The sequence below is a fragment of the Eleutherodactylus coqui genome, chromosome 1 (assembly GCF_035609145.1).
Source record: "Eleutherodactylus coqui strain aEleCoq1 chromosome 1, aEleCoq1.hap1, whole genome shotgun sequence".
NCBI lineage: Eukaryota > Metazoa > Chordata > Amphibia > Anura > Eleutherodactylidae > Eleutherodactylus > Eleutherodactylus coqui.
The window spans coordinates 269,432,049-269,459,034 of record NC_089837.1 but is presented as its reverse complement, the minus strand read 5'-3'; the positions used below and the strand labels follow the sequence as shown (position 1 = coordinate 269,459,034).

At 45.7% G+C, this 26,986-nt stretch overlaps 1 protein-coding gene across 1 annotated transcript in view; it reads right to left on the bottom strand.

Annotated features, from left to right (window-relative positions):
* Nucleotides 1-670: 670 nt before the first annotated feature.
* Nucleotides 671-26,986, bottom strand: part of LOC136581912 (tubby-related protein 1-like) — a 116,172-nt gene continuing 89,856 nt past the window's right edge. The window contains exons 8-9 of the mRNA XM_066582617.1: nt 16,620-16,791; nt 671-804 (exon numbers count right to left, since the gene is read on the bottom strand). Coding sequence (XP_066438714.1) covers nt 671-804; nt 16,620-16,791 — 306 coding nt within the window. The remainder of the gene's footprint in view (nt 805-16,619; nt 16,792-26,986) is intronic.

Sequence of the window (26,986 nt, the reverse complement as noted above, 5' to 3'; positions counted from 1 at the left end):
GAGCAGGTAAGTGAAAAACTTTTTATAACTTCTGTATGGCTCATAATTAATGCACAATGTACATTACAAAGTGCATTAATATGGCCATACAGAAGTGTATAGACCCACTTGCTGCCGCGGGACAACCCCTTTAAGAGTGCAATATAAAATAATACATATCCTCTCCAGCACAAATCACACTTGTTCTTTAGATTTATTAATTTTCAGTGTTTATGTAGATATGCTAAATATCATATAATGTTACACTTAAGGCCCATTTAGACACGATTATCGCCCAAAATTCGCTCAAAAGCCATCTTTTGAGTGATAATCGTTGTCTAAACACGCTGCCATCGTGCACTTTTCGTTCATTGGTGATTTCTAGCAAGCTATTATCAGGTATTATTCTAGCAAGCTGTTATCAGCGCCGCATGCTGATTTTCTCAGTGGGCATCACTGATGGCATTCTTTCATCTGGTATCCCGCTGGGACTTCTCAGTAGGATACCAGCTAAAAGCTCTGAGAACAAAGCAGCTATCATCATTCCGTGTTAAATGGGCCTTTACACGGCCTTCTGTTGGACATAGAAAAAAAATGACACACTTGAGATTTCTTTTTGTTTTATTATAAATAGTTTTTTTTTTCATGTATTGAGGATTGACTTGTAATTAAGGGGAAGTCCTTAGGTACATCATTCGCATGCCAACTTTCCATCAAAGCTAGATAGTGCAATTGCAAATGCTTGAACTGTACACATGGGGTACTTATAGTCCATGGTGAATGCATCATCTGCTATGCGACCAAATTGCATGATGATATAATCCACTGTGAAGAAAAATAAAGGAAATTAGTTTGCGCATCATATATTGAACAGGCCTGTTTAGATTAGTGTACAGATTTTCTATAGAATTAGAGAATGTGAATGTGGAGGGAATCAGAAAATGATTTAAATAATTTTATACCTTTTTGGTGCAATTTTTAGGTGACTATCCATATTGAAAAAAAAATCTTGAAATATACCTAGAGCAGTCACATTATAGTGATGCCTTCATTCTTTTTGTATCTCACTTGTCAGCTTTGCACAATGAACCTGGCAGCACTGCCAAAGTTTGCAAAGTTGCATCTGAACAACAGGAGACTCCTGGAACAATGCCCAGCACCACATTTGGCAAAAAAACCTAACACAGCATATCAACACAAAAACCTCATACCAACTGTCAAGCATGGTGGTGGAGGAGTGATAATTTGGGGTTGTTGTGTAACCACAGGACCTGGGTAATTTGCAGTCATTGCATTGACCATGAATTTTTCTGTACACCTCGTATTTTAGAGTCAAATGTTAGGCCACCTATCCAAAAGCTAAAGCTTACTGAAACTGGGTCATATATAACAGGACAATGATCTCAAGTACACAAGCATATCTACATTACAATGGTTGGAAAATAAAAGAATTAAGGTTTTGCAATGGCCCAGTCAAAGTCCAGACCTCACCCAAATTGAAATGCCATGGTAGGGCCTTAAAGGCCCATTTACACGCAAAGATAATCATTCAAACGATTTGAAAGTTTTAGCAATCGTTTTGCATAAAGTACTAATGGGCACTTCTTTCGTGGGAAAATGAGCCTTCGAGAGCTGCTTGCAGAACTCAGCAGTTTGTCTGAGCTCTGCAATTAGCTCCATTGTTCTGTCACAGGCTACTAAGAGAATACAATGTAATTTCTAGCTCCCATGGAGATAACAGACTCTGATCTGTTTTCTCACACAGGCTGAAGAGAGAATACAATGTTATCTCATGTGGAGAACACAGCGTGTGGTCTCAACAATGGTTTTTAAGCTGAAAATCATTAAGACAAAAAAGTGCACGATGGTAGCATTTACATGCAACGATTATTGCTCATATGCCATTGCTTTAATGAATTTTGAACGATAATTGCTCACAAACCTCAATGAACTGAAACAATACTGTAAAGAATATCGTACCCTACATGCCTCTGTCGTAAAACACACACGTGCGGAAACATACCCTGCTGCAATGTCTACAAGGACTATACAGAAAGGGGACTGTACTTTGCCAGGGAAGTTTGTACAAATAAAAAGTAAACACAAGCAACATTTAAAACAGATTATTGCTCTTCTGCAGGCATATCTAATTCATGAAACTAAAATTATAACGTATATATGAAATCCTAGAATGGTAGAGTAGGAAGCGACCTACAGGGTCATCAGGTGCAAGCCTCTGCTCAATGCAGGATCACTAAATCATCCCAGGCAGATGTCTATCCAGCCTCTGTTTGAAGAACTCACCACCTTCGGTGGCAACCTGTTCCAATCATTGATCACTCTCACTGTCAGAAAGTTTGTTTTTTTTCTAATATCCAATTTGCCTCCTCCCTTTCAGCTTCATCCGATTGCTTCTAGTCTTTCCTTGTGCAAATGAGAATAGGGCTGATCCCTCTGCACTGTGATAGCCCTACAGAAAATTTGTAGACTGCTGCTAAGTCACCTCTCAGCCTTCTTTTTTACAAGCTAAACATTCCCAGATCCTTTAACTGTTCTTCATAGGGAATGGTGTGCAGACTGCTCACCATCTTGGTAACTTCTTGCTCCACGTGGAAACACCACGTGGAGGTAACCATGCGACGTTTCCTTTATATAAAATTACATCAGGAAGTGAGAGAATTAGATTTCATACGTAAAATTTGGACGCTAATTCTTTTGCACTTAGGATTGAATAATCGAGTTGGGACCCATTAACTTTTCCTATTTATGACATAATCAATGCCCGTGGCAAATTTCAAGTTTCTATGACATTGGGAAGTGAGAGAACTAGATTTCGTACGTAAAATGTGGACGCTAACTCTTTTGTGCATAGAATTGAATAATCGAGTTGGGACCCATTAGCTTTTCCTATTTATGACCTAATCAATGCTCGTGCCAAATTTCCAGTTTCTATGACACCGGAAAGTGAGAAAATTAGATTCCGCACGTAAAATTTGGACGCTAATTCTTTTGAGAGAGAGAGAGAGAGCGAGAGAGAGATTAGTATACCCAAGTCTTTTTCACATGTGCCACTGCTTAGCCTTATTCCTCCCTTTCTGTATGTGCTTTTCCCCTCGTCATCCTGACAGCATACAGACAGCATACACATGGAGGTTGTCTGCTGGACACCTGTTGGGACAGGAAGCGGAAAATACAAAAGGCAACTCCCACCACCGGCTCACCAGTGTCTTCCTGTCCCTACAGGACAGTCCAAGCGGAGCCTCCAGGTGTATGCTGGAGGTGAATGAAGAAAGAAGACTCCCATGCAGCCTGTCCGCCCGTGGGGGGACGACTCTCTGTTCGGGCTGGCAGGGCTTGCGCGGATGAGACCCTACGAGGGGACCCTCACCCGCAGGATCTACCCAGCACTGTTCCCCCAGTGGAAAAATCCTCCCCCGGTACGCTGCCCAGTGGGGTTGTCGTACCGGTAGGAAGCAGCCCCGGTACCTGCAGGCTCGGACGCCGGTGTCTCCAGGGATCCACGTCTAGAGAGGTATGCCAGCAGCGCTCGGGGCGGTCCGTTCGGCGCGAGCACGGCGCCATGTGTGTCTCCTAGGCGGCGGGTCCGGTCGGCGTCCCCACGTGTGTGCTGGTCGGCGTGCGTCCCCACGGGTGTGCTGGTTGGCGGCGTCCCAGTGTATGCGGCGTATCCCCCAGGTCCGGCGCGGCGGCGTGACGTCAGCGCGGCTGCGTCACGGGGGGCGGAGCCTCACTTAAAGGGGGCGTGTCGGCGCCAAATTTGAAAATTTAAAAGGACTGGATTCCTCTGCATCTCTCCTGTCTGCACCTTACTGAAGATGTCAGCCAGAGAGGACACTGAAAGCAGCCTGCTGGTGAGTAGACTGCTTTGGGAGTACCGGGGAGGGAGGATTGAGACATCAGGATCTGGTGCTGGAAGTCCTTTTTGCTGTCTCTGTCTCTTAGGACAAAGATGCACAAAAGGTTAGAGAGGCCAAAAAGCGAGTGCGCAAATGTCCAGTTTGCTTGCGGCGGCTAGAAGAGGGCCACACCAAGCCACTATGCGCGGACTGTACGGAGAAGGTGATCTGCGAAGAGGGCTCCTCGGGCATATCGGACATCCGATCCATGATCCGCGAGGAGATTGAAGCCTCGCTCTCTTTCTCTGCCGCCCCCCACGGAAAGGGTAAGGCGGGCACGAATGGAAGAGTCAGACTCTGAGGAGGTCCTAGAAGATTCTCCTTCAGAATCCATGCCGCCCATGAAGGATGCAAGGAAGTATTTCTTTTCATCAGCGGACTTGGGTCAGCTGTTAACTGCAGTCCGGCGCACCATGCAGGTGGAGGAAGAGGTGCCGCAGCAGCCATCCTTTCAGGATTGCCTGTTCCGGGGACTCCTACCACAGCCAAAACCGTCATTTCCAGTTAATGACATTTTAAAACAGCTGATCCTGACACAGTGGAAACAGGCAGATCAGAAATTCTTCCTGTCCAAGGAATTCAAGGATCAGATGGTCTTCACAGCAGAAGATATTGAGTTCCTAGAAACTGTCCCTAAGGTGGATCTGGCGGTCGCCAGGGTCTCAAAAAAAGCAGCCCTCCCCTTTTGAGGACGTTTCCCAACTGCGGGATCCACTAGATACAAGAGTGGATTCTGCGATGAAAAAGGCCTGGGAGACCGCGGCCTGGACCATCAAAGCCAACATCACGGCCACATCTGTGGCGAGATCTATGTTGGTCTTGTTAGACCAACTCCAGACGCTGATTTCTCAGAGGGGCTCTAGGGAGGACATCTCCAGCTGCCTTCCCCTCCTCCAGAGGCAACTGGCTTCCTGGCAGACACCTCTATGGAGTCAGTGAGGTTCGGGGCCCGTTCAGCAGCCCTCTCGAACACAGCAGGAGGGCTGCCTGGGTTAAGGCCTGGACAGGAGATAACGCCTCCAAGAATAGACTCTGTTCCCTGCCCTTCCAAGGACACAGAATCTTCAGGCCTTCCTTGGATAGTCTCCTAGAGAAGGCATCGGATAAGAGCCAGGGACTACCATCGGAGAAATCGTTTAAGCGGCCTTCCTCCTCCTACTCTCCTCCTTTTGTTCCCTCTAGAGCATACAAGGGGAAAGGAAAAACCAGACGCTGGTCCTATCCCAAAGGCGGAAAGGGTGAGAATCCGCCTTCCCGGATCCTACAAGTAGGGGGTAGACTGAAGGGGTTCGCCCTTAGATGGAACGAGGTGACCTCCAATCCCTGGGCCTTACGCCTAGTCTCGGATGGCTAGAAAATTGAATTTTCTCCTCTCCTCCCCGGAGGTTCGTGGTCACCCCCTGCCAGTGACCTGCGTTTGCTCAGGCCCTCCAGTTGGGGGTGCAAGAGCTGTTGTCCCTAGGGGCCATCACTCGGGTTCCCGCAGAAGGACTATTCAAGGGGTGCTACTCCCCCTTGTTCCTAATCAAAAAACCCAACGGATCCTATAGAACTATAATTAATCTGAAATTCCTGAATAAATCTATCGCGTATCAAAGATTTAAAATGGAATCGGTGCGGTCAGCAATCCCCTTAATTGCGCCGGATAGTGTCATGGCCACCGTGGACTTATAGGACGCATATTACCATGTCCGTATACACATAGATTCCCAGCGGTTTCTGCGGTTTGCCCTGGTGATAGATGGCTCTGTCTCTCACTTTCAATTTACGTGCCTGCCGTTCGGGATTTTCTCCGCACCCCGGGTGTTCTCCAAACTGGTGTTAGAGATGGTGGCGGCACTGACAAGGTGTTGATTGTCCCATACCTCGACGATTTCCTGATCATAGCAGGATCGGCTTCAGAACTCCAGTTCCAGGTCAACCTCACACTCCGTCTGTTCGAGTCATTAGGCTGGATCATCAACTCCTCTAAATCCAGTCTTCTGCCCGAGCAGAAAGAAAGAAAAAAAAAATAATAATAATTCTGGGAGTGATTCTGGACTCACACCATCAGTGCTCATCCCTTCCCCTAGAAAGGCAAAAAATGATCCAGGATGAGTGTCGGGCACTTTCTTTAACCACTGAAGTCTCCCTTAGGAGAGGCATGAGGGTCCTCTGCCTCATGACATCTTGCATCGGGGTAGTCCCTTGGGCCCAGTTACATGGTAGAACCCTCCAAGACTTTATCCTAAACAACTGGGATAAATCCCCCGCCTCCCTGGATCGGAAAGTCGTCCTTACCTACAAGATAAAATCCTCCTTGGAATGGTGGATGTCTATCTCCAACCTTGCCAGAGCCACGGCTTGGTACCCCGCATCCCCAGTATCCATCTTTACTGACGCAAGTGCAACTGGTTGGGGGGCCCACTTAGGCCGTCATTACGTCCAAGGGGGCTGGAACCGGGAGGAAGCTGCTCAATCCTCCAACTACAAAGAACTTTGCGCTGTCTGGAAGGCCATTCGGGGCCTCGAGACAGAGATCAGGGGTAGACACATTAAGATCTTTTCGGATAACATAACAACTGTGTCCCTCATCCGCCACCAGGGATCCACGCGGAACCCTCGACTCCAAGACCTGGCGGCGAAAGTTCTCGGGTGGATAGAGCAGCGGACGCCTTCCGTCACAGCGTACCACGTAAGGGGCCCAGAGAACTCCATGGCGGACCATCTCAGCCGCAGGAAGCTAGACCCCGGGGAGTGGACTCTACATCCACACGCGTTCCAGCTAATTTTAGAGAGATGGGGGACAGCCAAGGTGGACTTGTTCGCCTTTCGGGAGAACACCAAGTGTCCCCGGTTTTTCTCCAGGGGAGCAGACGGGGGCTCCCTGGGAATAGATGCACTATCCCAGGCCTGGGATTGGGACCTTGCATACGCCTTCCCGCCTATCCCCCTGCTTCCTCGGGTCCTAAGGAAAATTCAGGAGTCCCCAGGCTCCGTTATACTGGTGGCCCCATTCTGGCCCAAGAGACCCTGGTTCCCGCTCCTGGCCGCTCTCTCGACACAGGAGCCTCTACATCTGCCGCAGAGAGACGACCTCCTTCAGCAGGGTCCCCCGATATGCCCAAAGGTCCGACAGTTCAGACTGGCGGCCTGGAAGTTGAGCGGGTAAAATAGCTGAGCCAGGGCCTATCAGGGAGGGTGACCACTACGTTATGTGAGAGCCTCAAAAAATCCACCAGAAAAATATACTCCAAGGTGTGGGATACCTTCTCTAGGTGGTTGGGGCATAGTATACATGACCTCCAACAGCCCGACATTAACAAATATTGGAGTTCCTACAGGATGGTTTGGACATGGGGCTAAGACCTGGTACCCTTAAGGTCCAGGTGGCCGCCCTTGGGGCCTTCTTCGACTTCCCCTTAGGCAACCATAGGCTAATTAAGAAATATCTGAAAGGGGCAGTCAGACTCCATCCCTTTATAAAAGAAACCATGCCCCCATGGGACCTGAACCTTGTTTTGCAGGCCCTCTGCGCACACCCCTTTGAGCCCCTGGAAGATCTATCAGTAAAGATCCTCTCCTACAAAGTTGCCTTTTTAGTGGCCATCACATCCGCCAGACGGATCGGGGAGATCCAATCCCTCTCGATTAGGACCCCATACATGACCACCTTCCCAGATAAAATCGAGTTCAGGCCTGACCCCTTCTTTCAACCAAAAGTTCTCAAAGACTTTCACAGAGAACAGCGTATAGTACTTCCCTCCTTCTGCCAGGAACCCCGTAATACCACGGAACAGAGGTTCCATAATTTAGATGTTAGACGAGCAGTCCTGAAGTATTTGGAGGTCACACATCCCTTCAGGAAGTCTAACAACCTCTTCATTCAATTTCAAGGTCCACGCAAAGGAGGGGCCGCTACTAAGGACTCCTTAGCGCGTTGGGTCAGGAGGGCCATAGAAGAGGCGTACAGATCCCAGGGGATCCCACTCCCGGGCGACGTTAGAGCCCATTCCACTAGGGCGGTCGCCTGTTCCTGGGCGGAGAGAGCCCAGGCGACAACCGACCAGATCGGCAGAGCCGCCACGTGGTCGAGCACACATACTTTCGTAAAACACTATCGCCTGGATTTGGGGGCCAACCGTGATATGGCCTTTGGGCGGAAGGTGCTACAGGCAGTGGTGGCTCCCTAAAGCCCTTGGTCGTTGGCATTCCTCCATGTGTATGCTGTCAGGATGACAAGGGGAAGACAGGAATTAGGTCCTACCTGTTAATTCCTTTTCTTGAAGTCATCCTGACAGCATAGGGGCTTTTCCCTCCCCTTCGGTTATTTTTTACGTGAAGTAACGTATTGTACTATGATTTCTATATTAAAAATGATTGATTAAGCAAAGCCGGGTCACTGTAGTTATTTGGTACACACTGGTGAGCCGGTGGTGGGAGTTGCCTTTTGTATTTTCCGCTTCCTGTCCCAACAGGTGTCCAGCTGACAACCTCCATGTGTATGTTGTCAGGATGACTTCAAGAAAAGGAATTAACAGGTAGGACCTAATTCCTGTCTTTTCATTTTTCTTGCCCCATTGTAGGACTTTGCATTTCTTCTTGTTAAATACCATTCTGTTAGTTGCTACCCACTGTTCAAGCTTTTCTACATCTTTTTGAATAATCAAATTTGCCAACGACCCAAAGCTAGGAGGGACCGCTAACACTAGAGAAGATAATGAGTAATTTCCCCTCAATGCCCTTCTCCAGATCAACATTTATAAAAATGTTGAACACTGGGCCCAGGACAGAGCCTTGTTGTACCCCACTTGATGCATTCTTCCAATTGAGTACAATCACTCAGCCAGTTGTGAATCCACTTAACAGTTGCCTTGTCAATCCGATATTTGGTATTTCTTTTCAATAAGTCACATGCTTTACTAAAGTCAAGCTAACCTATATCTACTGCATTTCTCTGATCAACCCAGTCAGTGATTCTGTCATGGAAGGAAATTAGATTTGTTTGGCATGACTTGTTTGCTACAAACCCATGTTGACTCTGGTTAATTATTCCATTCTCATGCAAGTGCTTGCATACATGCTGTTTAATTATTTCTTCAAAGATCTTTCCCGGTATAGAATTCAGGCTCACAGGCCTGTAGTTTCCTGGATCCACCTTTTTTTCCTTTTTGAAGATCGGGACAACAATTTGCCCTTTTCCAATCTTCTGGGACTTCTCTTGTTCTCCAGGAATTTCCAAAGATTATGGCGAGTAGTTCAGCAACTACCTCTGCTGCTTCCATTAGTATCCTAGGATGTAATTGTGCTTTGAGAGTCTAATTTCGCAATATTTCCCAACCTTCTTGGACATTTCTGTCCTTAAGAACATCCAGCTATTGGATTCTTCCTACCCTCTTTCTGAGTTCATTAAAATCTGCCTTTCTGAAATTCAACCTGAGGTGTGAGTCTTCTCCGGTCTTCCTGCCCTTGTTTTCCAAAATTCAATGATAGCATGATCGCTGCCTCCTAAAGTCCCAGCTAATCATACGTCCTCAACCATTTCCTCCCTGTTGGTAAGAATAAGGTCCAAGATAGCCATTCCCCTTGTTTTCTCTTGTACCTTTTGGAAGATAAAGTTGTCAGCAAGAGTGGATAAGAATTTGTTGGAATTTTTTGGATGTTCTTTCTTTCCACTTCTAAAAGTAAGGTTCTCAAATGTATTAATTAGTTGTTTATTTTTGCCTGGCGTTTCACTTCCGTTCCCATATTGTTCTAGTTTAAGGCTCTCCTGGTAAGTGTAGAAAAGCATCCACAAATATATGCTTACCTGTTTTTGAAAAGTGCAACCCGTCTCTAGCAAGCAGTCCATCATATAGGTAATTGGCTCCATGGTCTAGAAATACAAATCTTTGCTGACAGCACCATTGACATAGCCAGTTGTTTACCTCTAGAATCCTATTCCATCTTCTTATTCCATCGTCTCGACCACCTGTGCTCCTAGTTCCTTCATCTTCTGAGATCCTCAAAGTCCCTACATCTGTAGTGTTCTGTAGGACTGAAAAGTTTTGATAACCTATCAGACACATCTTTGTTTTATGCACCTGGAAGACAGCACACCTCTTAGGTTAGGTAATGTCAAGTTTGCAGACGGGGCCTTTGTTTGTCTCAATAGGGAATCCCCCAAAACCACCACTCTCCTTTTCTTCTTCACAACTACACTTTTTTTTTCTCCATTAAAGAGGGCTCTGTGCATATTACACGGTTCTTTGTGGGTAGAGTCATTTCTTGCTGTACCCCTTCATTGTTCTCCTGCATAAGAACCTGGTACCGGATCCTGAGCAGTGTGGGTACTGACTGTCTTTAGATTCTCCTGCTGCTTCTTTGGGCCACATGCTTTCATTTCTCTGCTTCCGCAGATACACTGATCATTTCTTTTCCTTCAACATTTTGAAGATTTTTTTTTTCTTCTCTGTCAAGGAAATCCTCATCTTACGTAATGAGTTTCAATGTAGCTATTTTCTCATGAAGATTTTGCACCTTTTTCTCCCGTAGAGATACAACCTTGCATTTCTGGCAGGTGAAGTTTGGCTTTTCCACTGGTAGGTCTGTAAACATATAGTATATGTTGCAGCTCACCATATGGCTTCTCTTCTTTTCCATGTTGTCAGTTGATGTCCACTTCTAAATGTCTAAAAGTCAAGAATTGTAGTGAAGATATATACCTATAGGATAATACGCTGGTCTGGCAATGTCCTCCGAGGAGCTAGACCTGGCTAATCCCAGCAATCCTCATACTCAGTGACTGTTCACTCCTGCCAGAATGCACAGGGAATATGTAAATCTTCCTGCTGCTTCAGTCTCTGTTCTGTTGATGTCTTTACATGCAGCTAGACCAGGCTAATCCCATCAATCGTCCTGCTCACAGTGACTCTTCACTCATCCTAGAATGCACAGGGAACATGTGAATGATCTTCCTGCAGCTCCAATCCCTGGTCTGCTGATCTCCTCAGAGCAGATAGACCCGGCTAATCAAAAACTGTGTGGTAAAAAAATGCAGTACATTCCTAGATTAATTTGTTAAGGGGACTACTTTTCAAACTGGGGTCATTTGTTGACGTTCTCTATCATTTTGGCACTTCAAATGCTCTACAAGTGTGCAATAGGGCCCGAAACACCTTCAAGCTACATTTCTGTTCTGAAAGCCACTGTCTGCTCCTTTCGTGCATACAGACATAAGTTTGGGCCACAACGGGTATGTTTCTGAACACAGGACAAACGGGTTTCTATTTTGGGATGCAAATCCTAATTTTCTTAAGCACTATAGAAAAACCAGTCTTTAAAATTACATATTTACAAAAATGTGAAATTCTATTCTTCTCCTATAAATTGCATTAATTCCTGAAAAAAAATTGTGGTGTTAAAAAGGGCTGTATTTTTTTTAAATGGGGTAATTTGTGCGGTTATCTATAATTCTGACACCTATGAGCCTTTGCAGTCTTGGCTTGGTGTAGGAAAACAAAATGTTCCTCAAAATTTTAATGACTAATGTTAAAGGGGTTGTCCCGAGGCAGCAAGTGGGTCTATACACTTCTGCATGGCCATAATAATGCACTTTGTAATGTACATTGTGCATTAATTATGAGCCATACAGAAGTTATAAAAAGTTTTATACTTACCTGCTCCGTTGCTGGCGTCCTCGTCTCCATGGTGCCGACTAATTTTCGCCCTCCGATGGCCAAATTAGCCGCGCTTGCGCAGTCCGGGTCTTCTTTTCTGAATGGGGCTCCGTGTAGCTCCGTGTAGCTCCGCCCCCTCACGTGCCGATTCCAGCCAATCAGGAGGCTGGAATCGGCAATGGACCGCACAGAAGCCCTGCGGTCCATGAAGACAGAGGATCCCGGCGGCCATCTTCAGCAGGTGAGTATGAAGACGCCGGACCGCCGGGATTCAGGTAAGCGCTGTGCGGGTGGTTTTTTTAACCCCTGCATCGGGGTTGTCTCGCGCCGAACGGGGGGGGGGTTTAAAAAAAACAAAAACCCGTTTCGGCGTGTTAAATTTGTATGGCTACTAAATGGTTAAAAAAGCTAAACCTTTTAAAATGTGTTTTCAAAATAAAGTAAACAGATGGAAATATATATCTTATCAAAAATTTGTACAGTATGTTTGCACATATTGCAGTTGTAAATTTAAATATTCTCAATGTTGGTGCTTTTAATAAATATACACATTCTATTGGTCTATTTTTACCACCTAAATACAATATGCGGCAAAAAAACAATGTCAGAATTACTTCGATATGCAAAACCTTTAGACCTCTTTCACACGGGCAACAGCAATAGTGCTGTGAGGATATCACAGCTGTGTTCTGTGTGATTTTTGTAGCGCGCTTGCCAGGATTTTAGGGGCTTGAAGTATAAGCCATACCCTGAAAATAAACCTTATCTGCATTAAAAAACAAAACAAAAAAACAATACATTACCTAACAGGCACTGTCCGCTCCGCCATACTTCTCCGGAGCTTCGGCACATATTTGCAGTCTTCAGCCAGCATGTTCTGGCCCTCCGGGAAGCGCTGGCTCTGACTTGGTTCTCGAGCGCCGCAGCTCAGCCAATCACTGCAGTGCTCATTGAACCAACCACAGTCATCGCATTGAATGGCTGTGATTGGTTCAAGCCCTGCAGTGATTGGTTCTCGAGTGCTACAGCTCAGCCACTGCCAGTGATTCCTGGAGGCAGGGTTTTGAGAAACCCCTAAGCAGGAAGCGCTGGCTGAAGACTACAAACAAGTGCTGTGGAGGGAAAGCGGAGCGGACAGCGCCTGTTAGCTAATGTATTATTTCATTTTTTTTAATGCAGTTAGTGTTTATTTTAGTGCTCAAACAGTAGGACTTCGTACTGTAAAGGTTTTCGTGTGATGCGATGTAACACAAAGGAAGACTCCAAAGGGAAACATGGACTACAAAACACCACAAATCGCTGCTGTATGGACAATGTCGCAATTCTTTTTTTCTCGCAATGTAGCAACCTACAAAATATCACTCATGTGAAGGAACCCATTAGAAAGCATGGGCTTCACATATGTGCGATTTGTAGCACTGCCGCATCGCGAAAAAGAGTTATTCTATGTAAAGTGACACATGTCAGATTTCCAAAATTTTGGCCTGGTCATTAAAGGGGTTGTCCCGCAACAGCAAGTGGGGTTATGCACTTCAGTATGGCCATATTAATGCACTTTGTAATATACATCGTGCATTAAATATTGGCCATACAGAAGTTATACACTTACCCCCTCCGGTGCTGGCGTCCCCGTCTCCATGGCGACGATGAAGCCTCCTCTCTGGTCGCAAGAACAGCCGCGCGCGCAGGGTGAAATCCTCCGCTGGATGTGTCCCGGCTCACGAGCTGCGTCCTGGCTCCTCCCTCTTCTCCGCGTCATCGTAGCTCCGCCTCCGTCACGTGGTGCCGATCAGCCAATGAGGTGGCTGTAATCGGCAGTGGAACGCAAGACTGGAGAACAAAATCCACTGTGCACCATGGGAGAAGACCCGCGGTGCACCGTGGGAGAAGACCAGCGGCGCCATCTTTGAAAGAAGAAAAGAAGAATCTTCAAAGCTGCAGAACGGGGATGCAGGTAAGCGAATTTAAAAAAAATAATAACAAATGGATGCTTTTTAACTGTGCACTAAGTGGGGGTCTGTTTAAAAAAAAAAAATTTTTGGATTTCGGCGAAGGACAACCCCTTTAAGGTGCAAACCGGCTTGGTCACTAAGAATGGAAATAGTATGCTTCAAAGAATGGAATGGCCTGTATAATCTTCTATTTGTATGATACTATATGCCAGAGGCAATAAATTCTAAATTGAGTTCTTAAAGTACAACTTGTATTATATACTGAAAAAAAACACTATATACTTTTTTAAATTCCATATCACCCACTGTTGACAGTATCGATGCAACAAACATTTGCCTGCATGTGTCTACAGATCCATAAGGGCAGGTATAATGAGCCAAAACTGCCCTCCCTAGAAAGTACAAGGCTGTATATAATTTGTCAGGCTCATTGGTGAAAGCTTTACATTTAGTTCCGGACCAAGCGGGTCTTGAACTGTTAATGTAAAAAAATAACTAGAAAAATTGAGGTGTTCTAAAACTTTTGACCAGTAATGTAAGTGAATATAGCAGGTAATGATAGTTAAACTGTCCCCTCCCGGTATAGGCTCAGCTAATGCTGTGCTGATTTATTATGGCAGTGGTTCCCAAACTTTTTCAGCCATAGAGCCCTTTTTAAAGCAAAAGTTTTTTGTGGAGCAATGGGAGGGGCTAGGGGCATGGCTTAACATGACATATGATTTTACCTCCGTCCTTATAAAAAGGACAGGGCTGTTTAAAAAATTTAAAAAAAAATAGAAATCAGGGAGGAACACTGGAGCACTGGATGGGCTATTGATATACACTATTTTTAAAATTGATTCAATTCTGCAGCATGTTAAACACCACATGTCAATGTACGCACAGGTTTTGTGCATATTTTTTCCACAGCGTGTGGATGAGATTTCCAAAATCTCTTCCACTTTGCTGCTAAGGCTACTGTAAATTCTGCAGCAAACCCCCCCCGTGTAGTAATAGTGACCCACCATATTGGTGGCCCCAGTAATAGCATCCCTTATATTGGCCCCAGTAGTAATAGTGTACCCTGTGGCATCCCCAATAGTAATAGACTCCCTTATATTGGTGGCCCCAGTAGTAATAGCATCCCCTGTTGCAACCCCAATAGTAATAGTGACCCGTTATATTGGTGGCCCCAGAAATAATGTCTCCCACACTGGCCTCAGTAATAATGGTGACCCCCCCAACAGTAGCTCCAGTAGTAATAGTGTCCCCTATGTTGGCCCAAGTACTAATAGTGGCCCTTGTAATAACACTAGGCAATGCGATTTTTGTGTCTAAGAAAAGTTTATTGTTCCTGTTAGCTTATTGTAAAATATAATGGAAAATAACTTTCATTTCAAAGAAAGTTTGATTTTGTGGTCGGGAACCTGCACTATACATATAATTTTAATCAGCAATGTGACAATCAAAGTTTTGGCTCAATAACTGTTAATGACCATTTGTTTGTTATCCAAATAATGTGTGAAAACCACTGATTTCCGGGACACAAAAAAAAAATAATTTTTTTTTTTTGCCTAGTGTAATAATAACTCCACAGTAGCCCAAGTTGTAATATTAACCCCATATTAGCCTCAGTAGTTATAGTGACCCCACAGTAGCCCCAGTAGTAATATTAACCCCACTGAACCCTTGTGATAATAGTAACCCCGCAGTAGCCCCAGAGGTAATAGTAACCCTGCAGTAGCCCCACAGTGGTAATATTAACTCCGCAGTAGCAACACTGTGTTCAGTGATGAGGGGACTCCCCGCTGGAATGAAGGAATTCCTTCAAGCTGCTGCCACCGGCCCCATTGAGAACAATGGAAAATGATCACTATCTCCTGCAGTGGCTGTGAGAGCTACGGCAGGAGATTCCTTCAGCCCTGTTGTGATGTGAGGTTGTTTCCGTGTGAAAATGCCTCGCATCAAGGGCTTTTCACAAGCATTGCGAGAGCGATATCTCGCCAGTGTGCAAGAGTGATATAGAAAAAGACCTGGGTACTAGTTGACTGTAGACTTAGCTGGATCAACCAGGGGGAGGGAGGGTTCAACATATGTCTTTATTCAGCCTTGCATACTATGTTACATCAAGCAATGTGAACATAGGTCAATTTGTAATATGTGGATATGAAGGGGTTAAGGTCTTTAAACATGGTTTGTGTATATTATGCAGCTGTGGAAGAAAAGGTTGTTCCCTTTATTCGGAAAGTATCAACCTTGGAACTTTGCTATGAGTAAGGGTTCTCTCATATGGGTGTTTTATTACCGTATATTACACACATGAGTTTGTGTGCATAATACGCGGTAACTAGCTTTACATTACTTTCAATGGCCACTCTCATGCACAGCACGCGAAATGCGTGTAAAGAAAAAACTCTGACATTCTCTATGCTGCTGCTGCTTCTTGGCCGGCAGTTTGGCGGAGGTGGTCGTTATTCCCACTGGCAGGGCAGTGTCCTTGCACTGTCCTGCCCTCTGTCCAAGCCTCCCCGCTGCAGCTGTATACTCCCCGGTGGCTGTACCGTCACACGTGCGCTCCTTGTACCTCCCCCACTGTCGCCGGTCACAAAGCAGCACTAACAGCCGACGACGACACATCTCACCGCTGCTGGCATCCGTGCGGGAGAAGGCAGCAGAGACCGTTGCCAGGCCCCACATGTGAGTGCTGCTTTGGGGGAGGACCGTTTTGGGACCGCTGGCGACCTGTATGGGTATTATTTCGGGCACACACGCAGCATACTGCAGGACAGTTGTGCTGTAACATAACATTAACATTATCTTGGTTTAAGAGGGTATGCATGTCAATTCAAAATGCAGAAAAAATGGATGCTGTTTTCAATTCTCAGATCTAAATTTGAAATGTTGAAAAATTCTTAACTTTGGGAATAATCACATTTAAATTTTTCAAATAACTGATTCATACAATCTGTCCAATATATCGACGTAGTAAGATAAACCAGTACTATAAACGATCAGTTTGTGTATGATGGCTGAACGGTACTGTGTTGCACTGTACATGGAAGATACTGTAATACTGATTTTGATGACCTTTCTTATATTACTAACCCTAATAAAATATGTATATGATATGTATAAAGCGCGGTCTTTTTAATTACCATCATCGGAGTGGACAATTTGAAAGTTCTTGATGGAAGGGTGTGTGACACGCCCATGAAAATTCAAAACATAAGACTGTGTTTCATCATTCCAAACTGGGCTCTTGTTATGTAACTCTATCACGTTTTCCATGTTCTTGTTCTGCCATCGTTGAAGTAGTCCATCATTATCCTGTTAGAAAAACATTTGATTAAACTTTTAGATTCTTACAAGTTGTACTTTTCTGATATCTTAACACAGGCATTTTTCTTTTATATGGTTTTTATACAGTTTTTTATGTCATACTGCTTGGTATTGTTTTGGGGTGTATATGTGATAATTTTGCATTTTATTTTGTTTTGGAATGGAGGGGACCAAAAAGCTGTGTTCTGACACTGCAGGGGTTTTTTTTTTATGGCACAGTGGCATAAACAACATTTTATTTTATTACTTTGCGTTATTTCAGATATGGTAATACCAATTAAATTTATTTATTGTTTATATTTGTTTCTAAAAACATGAGAAAAGGTTAATCTTTAACTTTTAAAGGGAAACTCAAGCAAATACACATTTTCCATCCCAGCCCCTGATTGCCTGTCACACTCTAGAGATCTCCTCTGTGTATTCCAGCCATTTCTTTGCAATACAACCATCTATGTGATACTTAGGCCCAATGCCCACAGATAGACTTGAATTGCGGAATTGCGATCTGCAGTTCAAGCCGCCCATAGAGAAACATGGGCTTCCGTAGCTGAATCAAAGCATGCAGACTTGTTTTGCGGACCTTTGTCCGGAAAAAATAAATTGCAGCATGCTCTACTTCCGTGCAGTTCCTGTACGGACAGCTACCAGTGAAGTTCCGTGGGAAAGCAGGAGTTTAAAAAAAACCTCCACTGCGCATTGCAGTGGCGCGCCGTCCGATTCTTCCGCACACATCTGCAGTGAAGAAGATAGAAGACCTGGACGGCTAAGCAAAAGACCTGCAGGGTCCTCTGCTGCAGGTAGGTTTGGATTCCGCTGAGGGCTTCCACATGCGGAATTTGATCCACTCGGGGACTTAAGGCCTTAGGCCACCTGCACACGAACAGATTTGCATTGTGGAATCTGCGTTTGGCATCCACGCCACAGATGCACAGCAAATACCATTCATAGCATGCTATGGAAAATCGCTTCTTCCTGCACACTTGCGGAAATCGCAATTGGAGGAGGAGAAATTGCAGCATGCTCTATTATCGTGTGGTGTTGGCATTGACGGTTTCCATTGAATTCACTGGAAGCCAACTGTCCCGTGGCCTGTCAACAATTGACATTGTGGATTAGTCACGGGTACCTGCATCATCACCTAGCGCCTGCACAGGAAAAATAAACATATTTTTTAAAAATCTGTATTGCGTATGTCTGACGACGTCTCCCCGCAGCCATCCACAGTATAGAAAAAGAACAGAAGACTCAGGTACGCAGGGTCAACTGTTGGATTCCACTGCGGGCTCCCGCATGTGGAATTCAACCCATTCGTGTGCAGGCGACCTTATCAAGCACTATCTTGAGACTGAGATCTTTTACTTTGTTTCTCATTATTACCTTCTATATTCACTTAAATGAGCTATAGACCATTAGTATAAAGTCAGGAGGATGTGTAATTTTCTCTATTATAACTATAACAGAGGCTGTGTGATCATTCTCAGTAATTGTGACTGGAGAGTCTGTACCACCCTCTTCCCAGTTTCTTTGGCAAGGATCATGTAATAGCATAACCAAGGTGACCAGATGTCTGAATTTAGGTGAGACAGTCCCGCTTTGGGACCCTGTGTCCCGCTTTCCCCTAGGACCCTGATGGGACACAATTTGTCCCACTTTCGGGACATCGGGCCACCATTATTATGATTACCAGCCGGGGTGCCACTGTTTGCTGGATGGTAATCACTCTGCTATGCCGCAGCCGGATGCACACACTGATGGCAGTGTGTGCAAGAGGAGAGCAGAAGGGAGGAGGCACTGCGGTGGGCACACACACTTCTGCCCGCAGCAGCACTGTGAAGAGCAGCGGCAGAGGGTGAGCATATGGGTTTCAGTTAAAGGGGATTTGTCATAAAAAAAATATTCTATACTCTCCCATTCCTTCACAGGCAGTCTTCTTAAGGCAACTTCTCCAACCTAAACTTCTGCACCTCCAGCTGGCCGGCTTGTTATGGAGCGTGCATTCCTCACACACTACTTCCTGCAAGTCAGTGACGTAGCCTTCAATGGCTAAGAAGGAATGCTGATCTATTGCAAAATCCTGTTCTGGACTGTGAACTGTGACATAGAACACATTGCCAAGCAGGAAGGAGACTGCCTGTGAATGTATGTAACGTCACAGGAAGCAGAGGAATCAGCCAACTGGAAGTGAGGTGACCCCCCCCCCCCCCCCCGCCAGACTGCAGGAAACAGGAGGAGATAGGTGAGGTGAAGATCTGGTAAGTAGACTGACAGGGGAGGAATAGGTAAGTATAGAATTTTTCTTTTTTAATGACAGAACCCCTTTAACGGTTCCCAGCGATGCCACACCTGAGCAGGCCGCTGGGAACCGTAAGCCGTGGAGTGATGACAGAGGGAAGCCTTCAGAAATGGTGAAGGGGAGCACCGCATAGTATGAAATCGGCTGCGGATATGCAGCTGATTTCCAGTCAAAATCCGCACCAATGGTACAAATTTGGGATGATTTTGGATGCAGAAATGCTGCAGAATTTGCTCCCTATCATTTGAAATGGGCCTGTATATTTTATAACGATGGGGGCGAAAATCATACATCTACATAAGCCTCGCCCCTGATCACAGCCCTTTGTCGCGCTTTGACCCTGGGAAAATCTGGTCAACTTAGCATAATGCAAACTGAAAATTTCACTAAAAAATGATTGTCTAACACCAAATAGATCTGAGCTGTTCAGAATTGAGATCACATTATAATCTGAGGAAAAAAAAGCCAAGAATTTTAGAGAACAAAATAACTAACCAAGGTAATAGCTAACTTAGATATACTGTATATGCTGGGGCAGATAGCTACCTCATAAATACATTTATTAAAAAAAAGAAAGCACAGAAGTGGCCCATTAATATTATTTTTACAGTTAGTTTTGTGTCCTAGTGGGATTTGAATATGAAATCTCTTGATTGCTTGTACGATACACTCCAATACCTATACGTAACTGCAGCTGTTATTGTTACCCTGATCCATTCTCATTTTGACTACTGTAACTCATTACTAATCAGCCTTTTCCCTTCTTAACTTCTCTATTCAATCTATTCTGCGTGCAGAATCCAGGCTAATCATTCTGTCCATAAGCTACACTGATGCTCTGCGGTGTGCTAGTCACTGAACTGGTTGCCTTTCCACTAAAGAAACTATTTAAAAACTCATCACTCTGATCCATAAGGCTCTCCATAGGGCTGCACCACTTTATATATCATACTTCTTCTTCTTTGTGTCGGGCCTAATTGTGTTCTCCATTTTGTAGTTGTCTTAGACTAAATTCCTCTATAATCCAAACTCCCCAAGCCAGTCTTCAAAACGTTTTGTGATTTGGACCATTTTTCTGGAATGCACTACCCCAGACAATGAGGTAATCATCAATATGACCAGTTTTAAGCATTCCCTAAAAGCACATCTCTTTAGGGAAGCCTTTCACATTCCCTAATCTAACTTTCCTCAGTTTAGCCTTCTTGTACATGCTGCCATTAGCCGCGCTCCTTCATTCAACAGTATCCTCCACATCCCATGTACTTATAGGAACTTCATATGTATATGCACAGATATTGGGTCATGCAGCTTTATGTATATTTGATTTTTGCATCATTGAATATAGACAAATAGACAGGTAACCTGCAATTTACAGCTTCCTAGCTCAATCTTTTCTGGGTAAGGCTCAATACTTATCAGCACCCCTTCGTACTATTCTATTTAGAAAAAGATGGCTGGTCTGGTATAGAGAACAAGTCCATTTACTTGTAAGGGTGGCCCACATGCAGGACAATTATATAATAATAAGTTGAGCAAACAAAAACCCTATTGTAGGCATAAGTGTTTCTTTTTTCCTTTAGCTTTAGTCACAGCTTCTGTACGAAGACGCTAATAAGTACATGAGAGTGGAGAGGTGCACATTTTTTAGGGGGGTAGTTTTTTTTAAATTTATTTACTTAATTTTTAAAATCTCTCATTATTTATTTAAGTTTTTTTGTGTGTATGTGTATATATATATATATATATTTTTTTTTTTTACTCTGGGACACAGATTAACAGGGAACATATCTATATGTTCCCTGCTGTCCCCACATACAGACCACCGATAACAGTGATCTAATGGTAACAGCCCATTAGATCATTGTTAGCAGTGACTTGTAGTCAGACATGCAAAGAAAATGCACATTGCGTCCTCTCTGCATGCCTGCAGTAATAGAAACACTTCTCATGGATCCATGGCTGCCAAATAGGTGCAAGTTTTTCACCCTTGCTGTCCAACCTTTATATGTTGTGGTGGGAGGAGTGCTATCTCCTCCCATAATCCATGCCACTGGTCTATCAGGTGCTATTGGAGGCATATAAATGACCTCTTCATAATATGACTAGCTTTACATGACATTTGTACACCATTTCATTTCTTACATTAACTCTAAAGATAATTTATCTTTCACCTTACAATATAATTTATTCATTGTTTTTTTCAGGTTTTTGCCTGCCAGTGACTTTTTCTTAGGTAAAATTCATACCAATTTAGACAGGAAACCAACCTCTGGCAACATTTTGCTACATGCTAAGATTTGCCATACTTCACATGAAAGTGTGGGAGAAGTTCATTAGAGTTACCAGTCTCATGGCAGTGGGCGTGGCCTATAGCGTGATGTGAGCAATGGAGACACACCAGGAGAGCTCCTACCTGTTATGCTAGATTTCTTACTGGGGCAGTGTTTCTAACTCTGCTGTGCTGGCTGCTTTGCTGGTCCCTGGGATTTTGGTTGTGCTGTACCATGGTTCCTGTTATAGAGGAGCAGTGATAGCAGAGGTTGGTCTGTTGTAAGGCATAACTGAGCTGTGGTGACGAGGAGGAAAGCAGCTGGTGGTGCACATGCGCTTCATGATGGCGCTCAGGTGCAGGTTGCTGTGAATGCTTTGCACCATGAGACTGCCCATACAACATTGGAGGCAATGTCAAGCATTGAGGTGGGTGATCATGTGGAATGCACGGAACGCTTTGATCATTCTCATCGCTTTACTGAGAGATGCCACAATGCGGTGAATACATTGCTGGTATTTGCTCATTCAACTCCTTGTGCAAAACCGGTAAGATGGCACCGGCAGTGCTGCCGGCAGCACACGTGGTCCCCGACACACAGTGGGAGCAGCGGGAGAGCACAGAGCCGTGCGGGCTGATAGGCGGCGGCTCAGCTGAGGTGGCTACTGTGAAAACTAGCCCAACAATGGGCGGACAGGCCAGCGGAGAGTACGCTCCCAGGAGGAGGGAGGTGAGAGGCCTCAGGGAAAGCACGTGTGAAGTGCAAGGAGAGGAGGAGGCGCATGGTGCAATAGACCCAGAGGAGCCTGGAGCAGCAGGTGAGCTGCCGGACTGGGGGGAGAAGAGGAGGTGGCCCAGCAGCAGCAACACAAGGACATCCTCAGAGGCATGCCAGCACCCAGTAGATCCCCATCACCTCCCCCACTCAAGGGGAAGATTGGAGCCCAAGTGATGAGAGGCCTGAGCCCAGCAAACCGATGAAGATAAGTGACCCCCCACATCCATCCCCAGGGGTAGAGTCCCTTAAAGCAACCCAGAGTGTGTTAAAAGATCATACCAGCACCCATATGAACTCACCTGCGCAGTCCCAGAAACTAAGCAGCTCTGAGATCCAGGAGCACACGGGAATGGCCCAGAGCCCAGAGACTTGTCCAGGAGCGAGTCCTATCCCTCCCTCCCCTAAGACTATAACACAACACTGCAACACAGCAAGTTTGCCGCCCCAGCAAAGCAAAGAGAGAGCACCTCCTGATAGCGAGCTAGCCTCTTCATTTGCTCTGCTGAAATACCCACAGCAGTTGCCGACTCCACTCCCACAAAGGGTTGACCGAAAGTTTAGAGAGAAGCTTGTAGCCACACAGGAGGTGACCAGGACCACCGGCCATAAGCCACACATTGACGTGGCCGAACCGACCCACCCCTCTGCTGCACCCACAAACAATCGAAAAGGGATTCTATCATCTGCCCCACAGGCTGGTTCAAATCTCTCCACTCAATCCAACTCAGTACACGGAGAAAGGGATGATTGGGACTGGAAGGAACACCTGAGGGTTATGCCGACCCAGCACTATATCGATATCTTTCATAAGTTGGAATCTGCACGTAAAAAGGACGTTGTGACCCCTCAACAACAAATTCAGCAAGTGGGTCAGAGAGTTGAAACCATGGAAGAAGTGCAAGAGAAAATCGTTGAGAATATAGACTCCCATACACAGGAGCTACACTCTCACTCTCAGCAAATCTCTGAGTTGCTTTCCCTCATTGACGACTTGGAAAACCGCCATCAGAGAAGTAACCTGCGAATCAGATGCCTTTACGGAGGACATCGAACCGTCACAACTAGAATCGTGGGCTCAGAATTTCTTCAATAGTATACTAAAGTGGCAGATACAATGTTAGAAATGGACAGAATCCATAGGTCGCCAGGCCGAAACCATCCAATTCAAGCAGACCGAGAGACATAGCCTGCAGAATACATTTCGACAAAGATAGGGACTTAATCCTACAAAAAGCCCGTGTCCTGAAGGATATTACATTCAAGGGAGAGAAGATCATGATCCTGCTGGATCTCTCCCACGGTATCCTCCTTTTATGCATCCAAGAATGGCAGGTCTGTAAGTTTTAGGGGCCTAGGAGAGCTTCCTAAGTCTCTGGGGACCCTCGTGCTGCCTTCTGTCCAACTACCACACTGGCCGTCTTCATGTTCACTGCCGATGCCGCCTCCCCAGAGACCTGGCAATCAGTAACAAGAAGGCCACGATGTCAACGTAGAGCTTCACACTGCAGCGAGAGAGGAGAAGCCAGAAGCGATTTCAGAGACTGATTCCCAACAGGAGTGCCTCTTTCTCTCTTTTTTCTTTCTTTTGTCTTTCTTTGCCTTTAATTAGGACTGTTCACTCCGAGTTAACTGGGGCCAACAAACCAAGGTCAGGTCGGGGCGTGGTCACAGGCAGCAATTTGTTCCGTTAGCTCCACTAGTTGGAAATTTAATCCAGTGGTGGGTCTGGGTGCAGGAGGGGGTGAATCTCCTCCGAGTCTTCACCTTCCATGATAGGGTAGACAGCGAGCTCAGCTGTTATTCACTGCCAACCTAGGGCAGTTTTCTAGTGAGCACTCAGCACTACCCCTTGTGGTTCCATGGGCCTGACCCCTTGAGGAAGGCGGGCGGAGTCTCCATTGCTCTGCATAGATCTCTCCAGCACCAGGTTATTGACTCCATGACAGACCCTGGGGGTAGATTCATTTTTCTAAAGCTCAAAGTGATAGGCATTGTGTTTACCTTTGTTAACATATTTCTCCCCAACCAGAACCAGATGGCACATGCTACAAGATTTCTGAAAAGTCTGTTCACAGTTCGCAGAAGATTCGCGGATCGTCCTGTGGGGAGATTTTAACTTGGCGTTGGACCCAGTCGCAGATATATCTTCTGGTAACTCCTCCATCTCTCAGGCAGCAATACATGCTTTTAGGAAAACTCTAGACTCACTACATTTAGTAGACCTCTGGAGAATCCTACATCTGGGCATCAGGGACTACACTTTCCACTCAGCTGCTTACAACTCCTACAGCAGACTAGACTAGCTCCTGGTTTTCCATAGCCTGCTGGACTGTGCCCCGACTTGTTCACATGGGGACCTTCTGTGCTCTTATCACTCTTCTGTGTATGGGAGTCTCTCGGGCTGGGAAAAGGTACCTAGGTGTCACTCGTGGAGGCTCAATGACAACCTCCTCAGGGACCCTATCTGTGTCTTGGAGGTTAGAAAAGCAGTTGAGGAGTTTGTAGTGACTCATCAGACCGAACCAACTCAGGCTCCAGTAAAATGGGAGTCTCTGAAATGCGTGTTGAGGGGGGTATTGATCTCACAGGGGGCTAGACTTAAAAAAGAAGTCGGCTGCTCTGAGGACTAAGGAGACTGCCAATAACCATCAACAAAATGATGCTCTCTGGGCTGATATTTCATCTGTCAGACAGCAAATCTTAGTGATACTCGACCAGTGCTCATTGAACCTTTGGGATAGGCTAAGGAGAGGGTCCTTTGAGTATAGGGACAAGTGTGGCAGTCGATTGTCAAGAACACTACAACCTAGGGGACCGCTCACTTTTGTCCCTAAGATCCAGTCAAGCTGGGGAGACTTGGTGCACACCACCATGGATATACTAGAAGAGTTTAGAGGCTATTATAGCAAGTTACACAATATCGGAGCGGACTCCTAAATAGTTGGGGAGCAATGCACAAGAGAAATAGACTCGTACTTGTCTGAACATGCCCCCAGGAAGCTAGCACCTACTGTCATGGGAGACTTGGAGCTGGATTTCGCACTGCAGGAGCTGGCCGAAATTATAAAAAATCTGAAGGTGGGCAAGAGTCTCGGGCCGGACGGTTTCACTGCTAGATTTTATAAATTATTTAAAATGGAGCTTTCTCCAATTGCGTTGGAGGCATTCAATTCTGTTAAAAGGGGCCACCCCTTCCCGCCACAAGCTCTTCAGGCTCATATTACGGTCATACCTAAACGGGCAAAGACCTCTCGGCCTTTGGGAGCTACAGGCAGATATCACTGATCAATGTAGACATCAAGATGTTCGCAAAACGTATCGCCAACAGACTCCTAAGTGTGATACCACGCCTGATACATGGGGAGCAAGTGGGTTTTGTCCCGGGCAGAGAGGCAAGGGACAATACCATCAAGACATTATCCTTAATAGTCAGGGCGAGGACCCTGAGTTTCCCCTTATGCCTCCTAGCCATTGATGCTGAAAAGAATCAGAATCCCTCGGCCAGGATCAGAGTGAATGGGGTGTTGTCTAAGGCGTTTCGGATGGGGAACAGAACCAGGCAAGGGTGCCCACTGTCTCCCTTCATGAAGGCTCTTGCCAATGCCATCCGGAGCAATGAGTCGATCAAGGGGTTCAGGATCGGCCACAAAATAGCGCTCTTTGCAGACGACCTGCTCCTCTATCCAATCCCCGGGTCAGTATGGCGGTCCTGCTCAAGGAGCTTTAAATATTCAGGAGAGTCACTAACTATAAAATCAACGCAAAAAAGTCGGAGGTGTTGAACGTCTCACTCCCACAGGCCAAAGCCTCACACCTAGAGGCTACGTTTCCCTTTCATTGGAGTGTGTCCCATATCAAATACTTAGGTATCCAACTAACGACCGACATCTTTCAGGCCTTCAAACTGAATTTTGTCCCCTTTGCCACAAATCTTGAGGGACCTAGGTAAAGCAGGGCCAAATTCCTATATCTGTGTCAAACAATCCCGATTGGGCTACCCAGGGTGTACCTAAAAAAATTGAGGTTGTTGATTACGGACTTTATATGGAGGGGACATAAAACACGCATGCGCTTTTTACTCCTGGCAGAGGAATGAACGAGTGGGGGTGGAGTGGTTTCAGCCTCCCAGACTTATCCCTTTATTACAGGGCCAATATCTCTAACTGTGTTCTGGATATTTTCAAAAATAGGGCCTCGAAACTATTGGTGGAGGTGGAGCATTAGGAGAACCGGACAGCATATATGGGGCCTTCTGGATTTCCCCGAAATGTATCAAATTTCTGCCTAACATTTCCCCATTCTGTCTTCAATTCATTAAGCCGTGGGCGGGCTTCGCGGCTGCAGGCGGACTTGTTACGGTATCGGGACCGGGGCTACGCTTAGATACTCCACTCTTCTGGCTCTTCCGGTCAACTCGATCCCCAGACTGAGAGACATCCTGACGCAGTCCAGCCTAAAACCAATGTCTGACATTCTGGGAGAGAATTCACCACAGTCGGGGGCTTGGCTTCAATACCTTCAGCTGAAGGAATTTGTGAGCACGCTGACACCCAGGGAGAATCTGACTGCACCCCTTACAGGCTTTGAGGAGTTGTGCACCTCCCCTTTTTCTCCGAGGCACATGATACCAAGGCTTTACAAGTTTTTGTTGACTCGGGAGGTGGGGGAGGAGACCCCCCCCCCAAGATATGTGGAGGCCTGGGAGGAAGAGCTGGGGGGGGGGGGCTTTCAAAGGAGAGCTGGTCCAAGGTGTGGACCCAGACACATAAGCTTTCTTCCGCATGTAAGATCCAGGACCTTAACTTTAGAATAATATCAAGGTAGTATAGGGCTCCAGATCAGC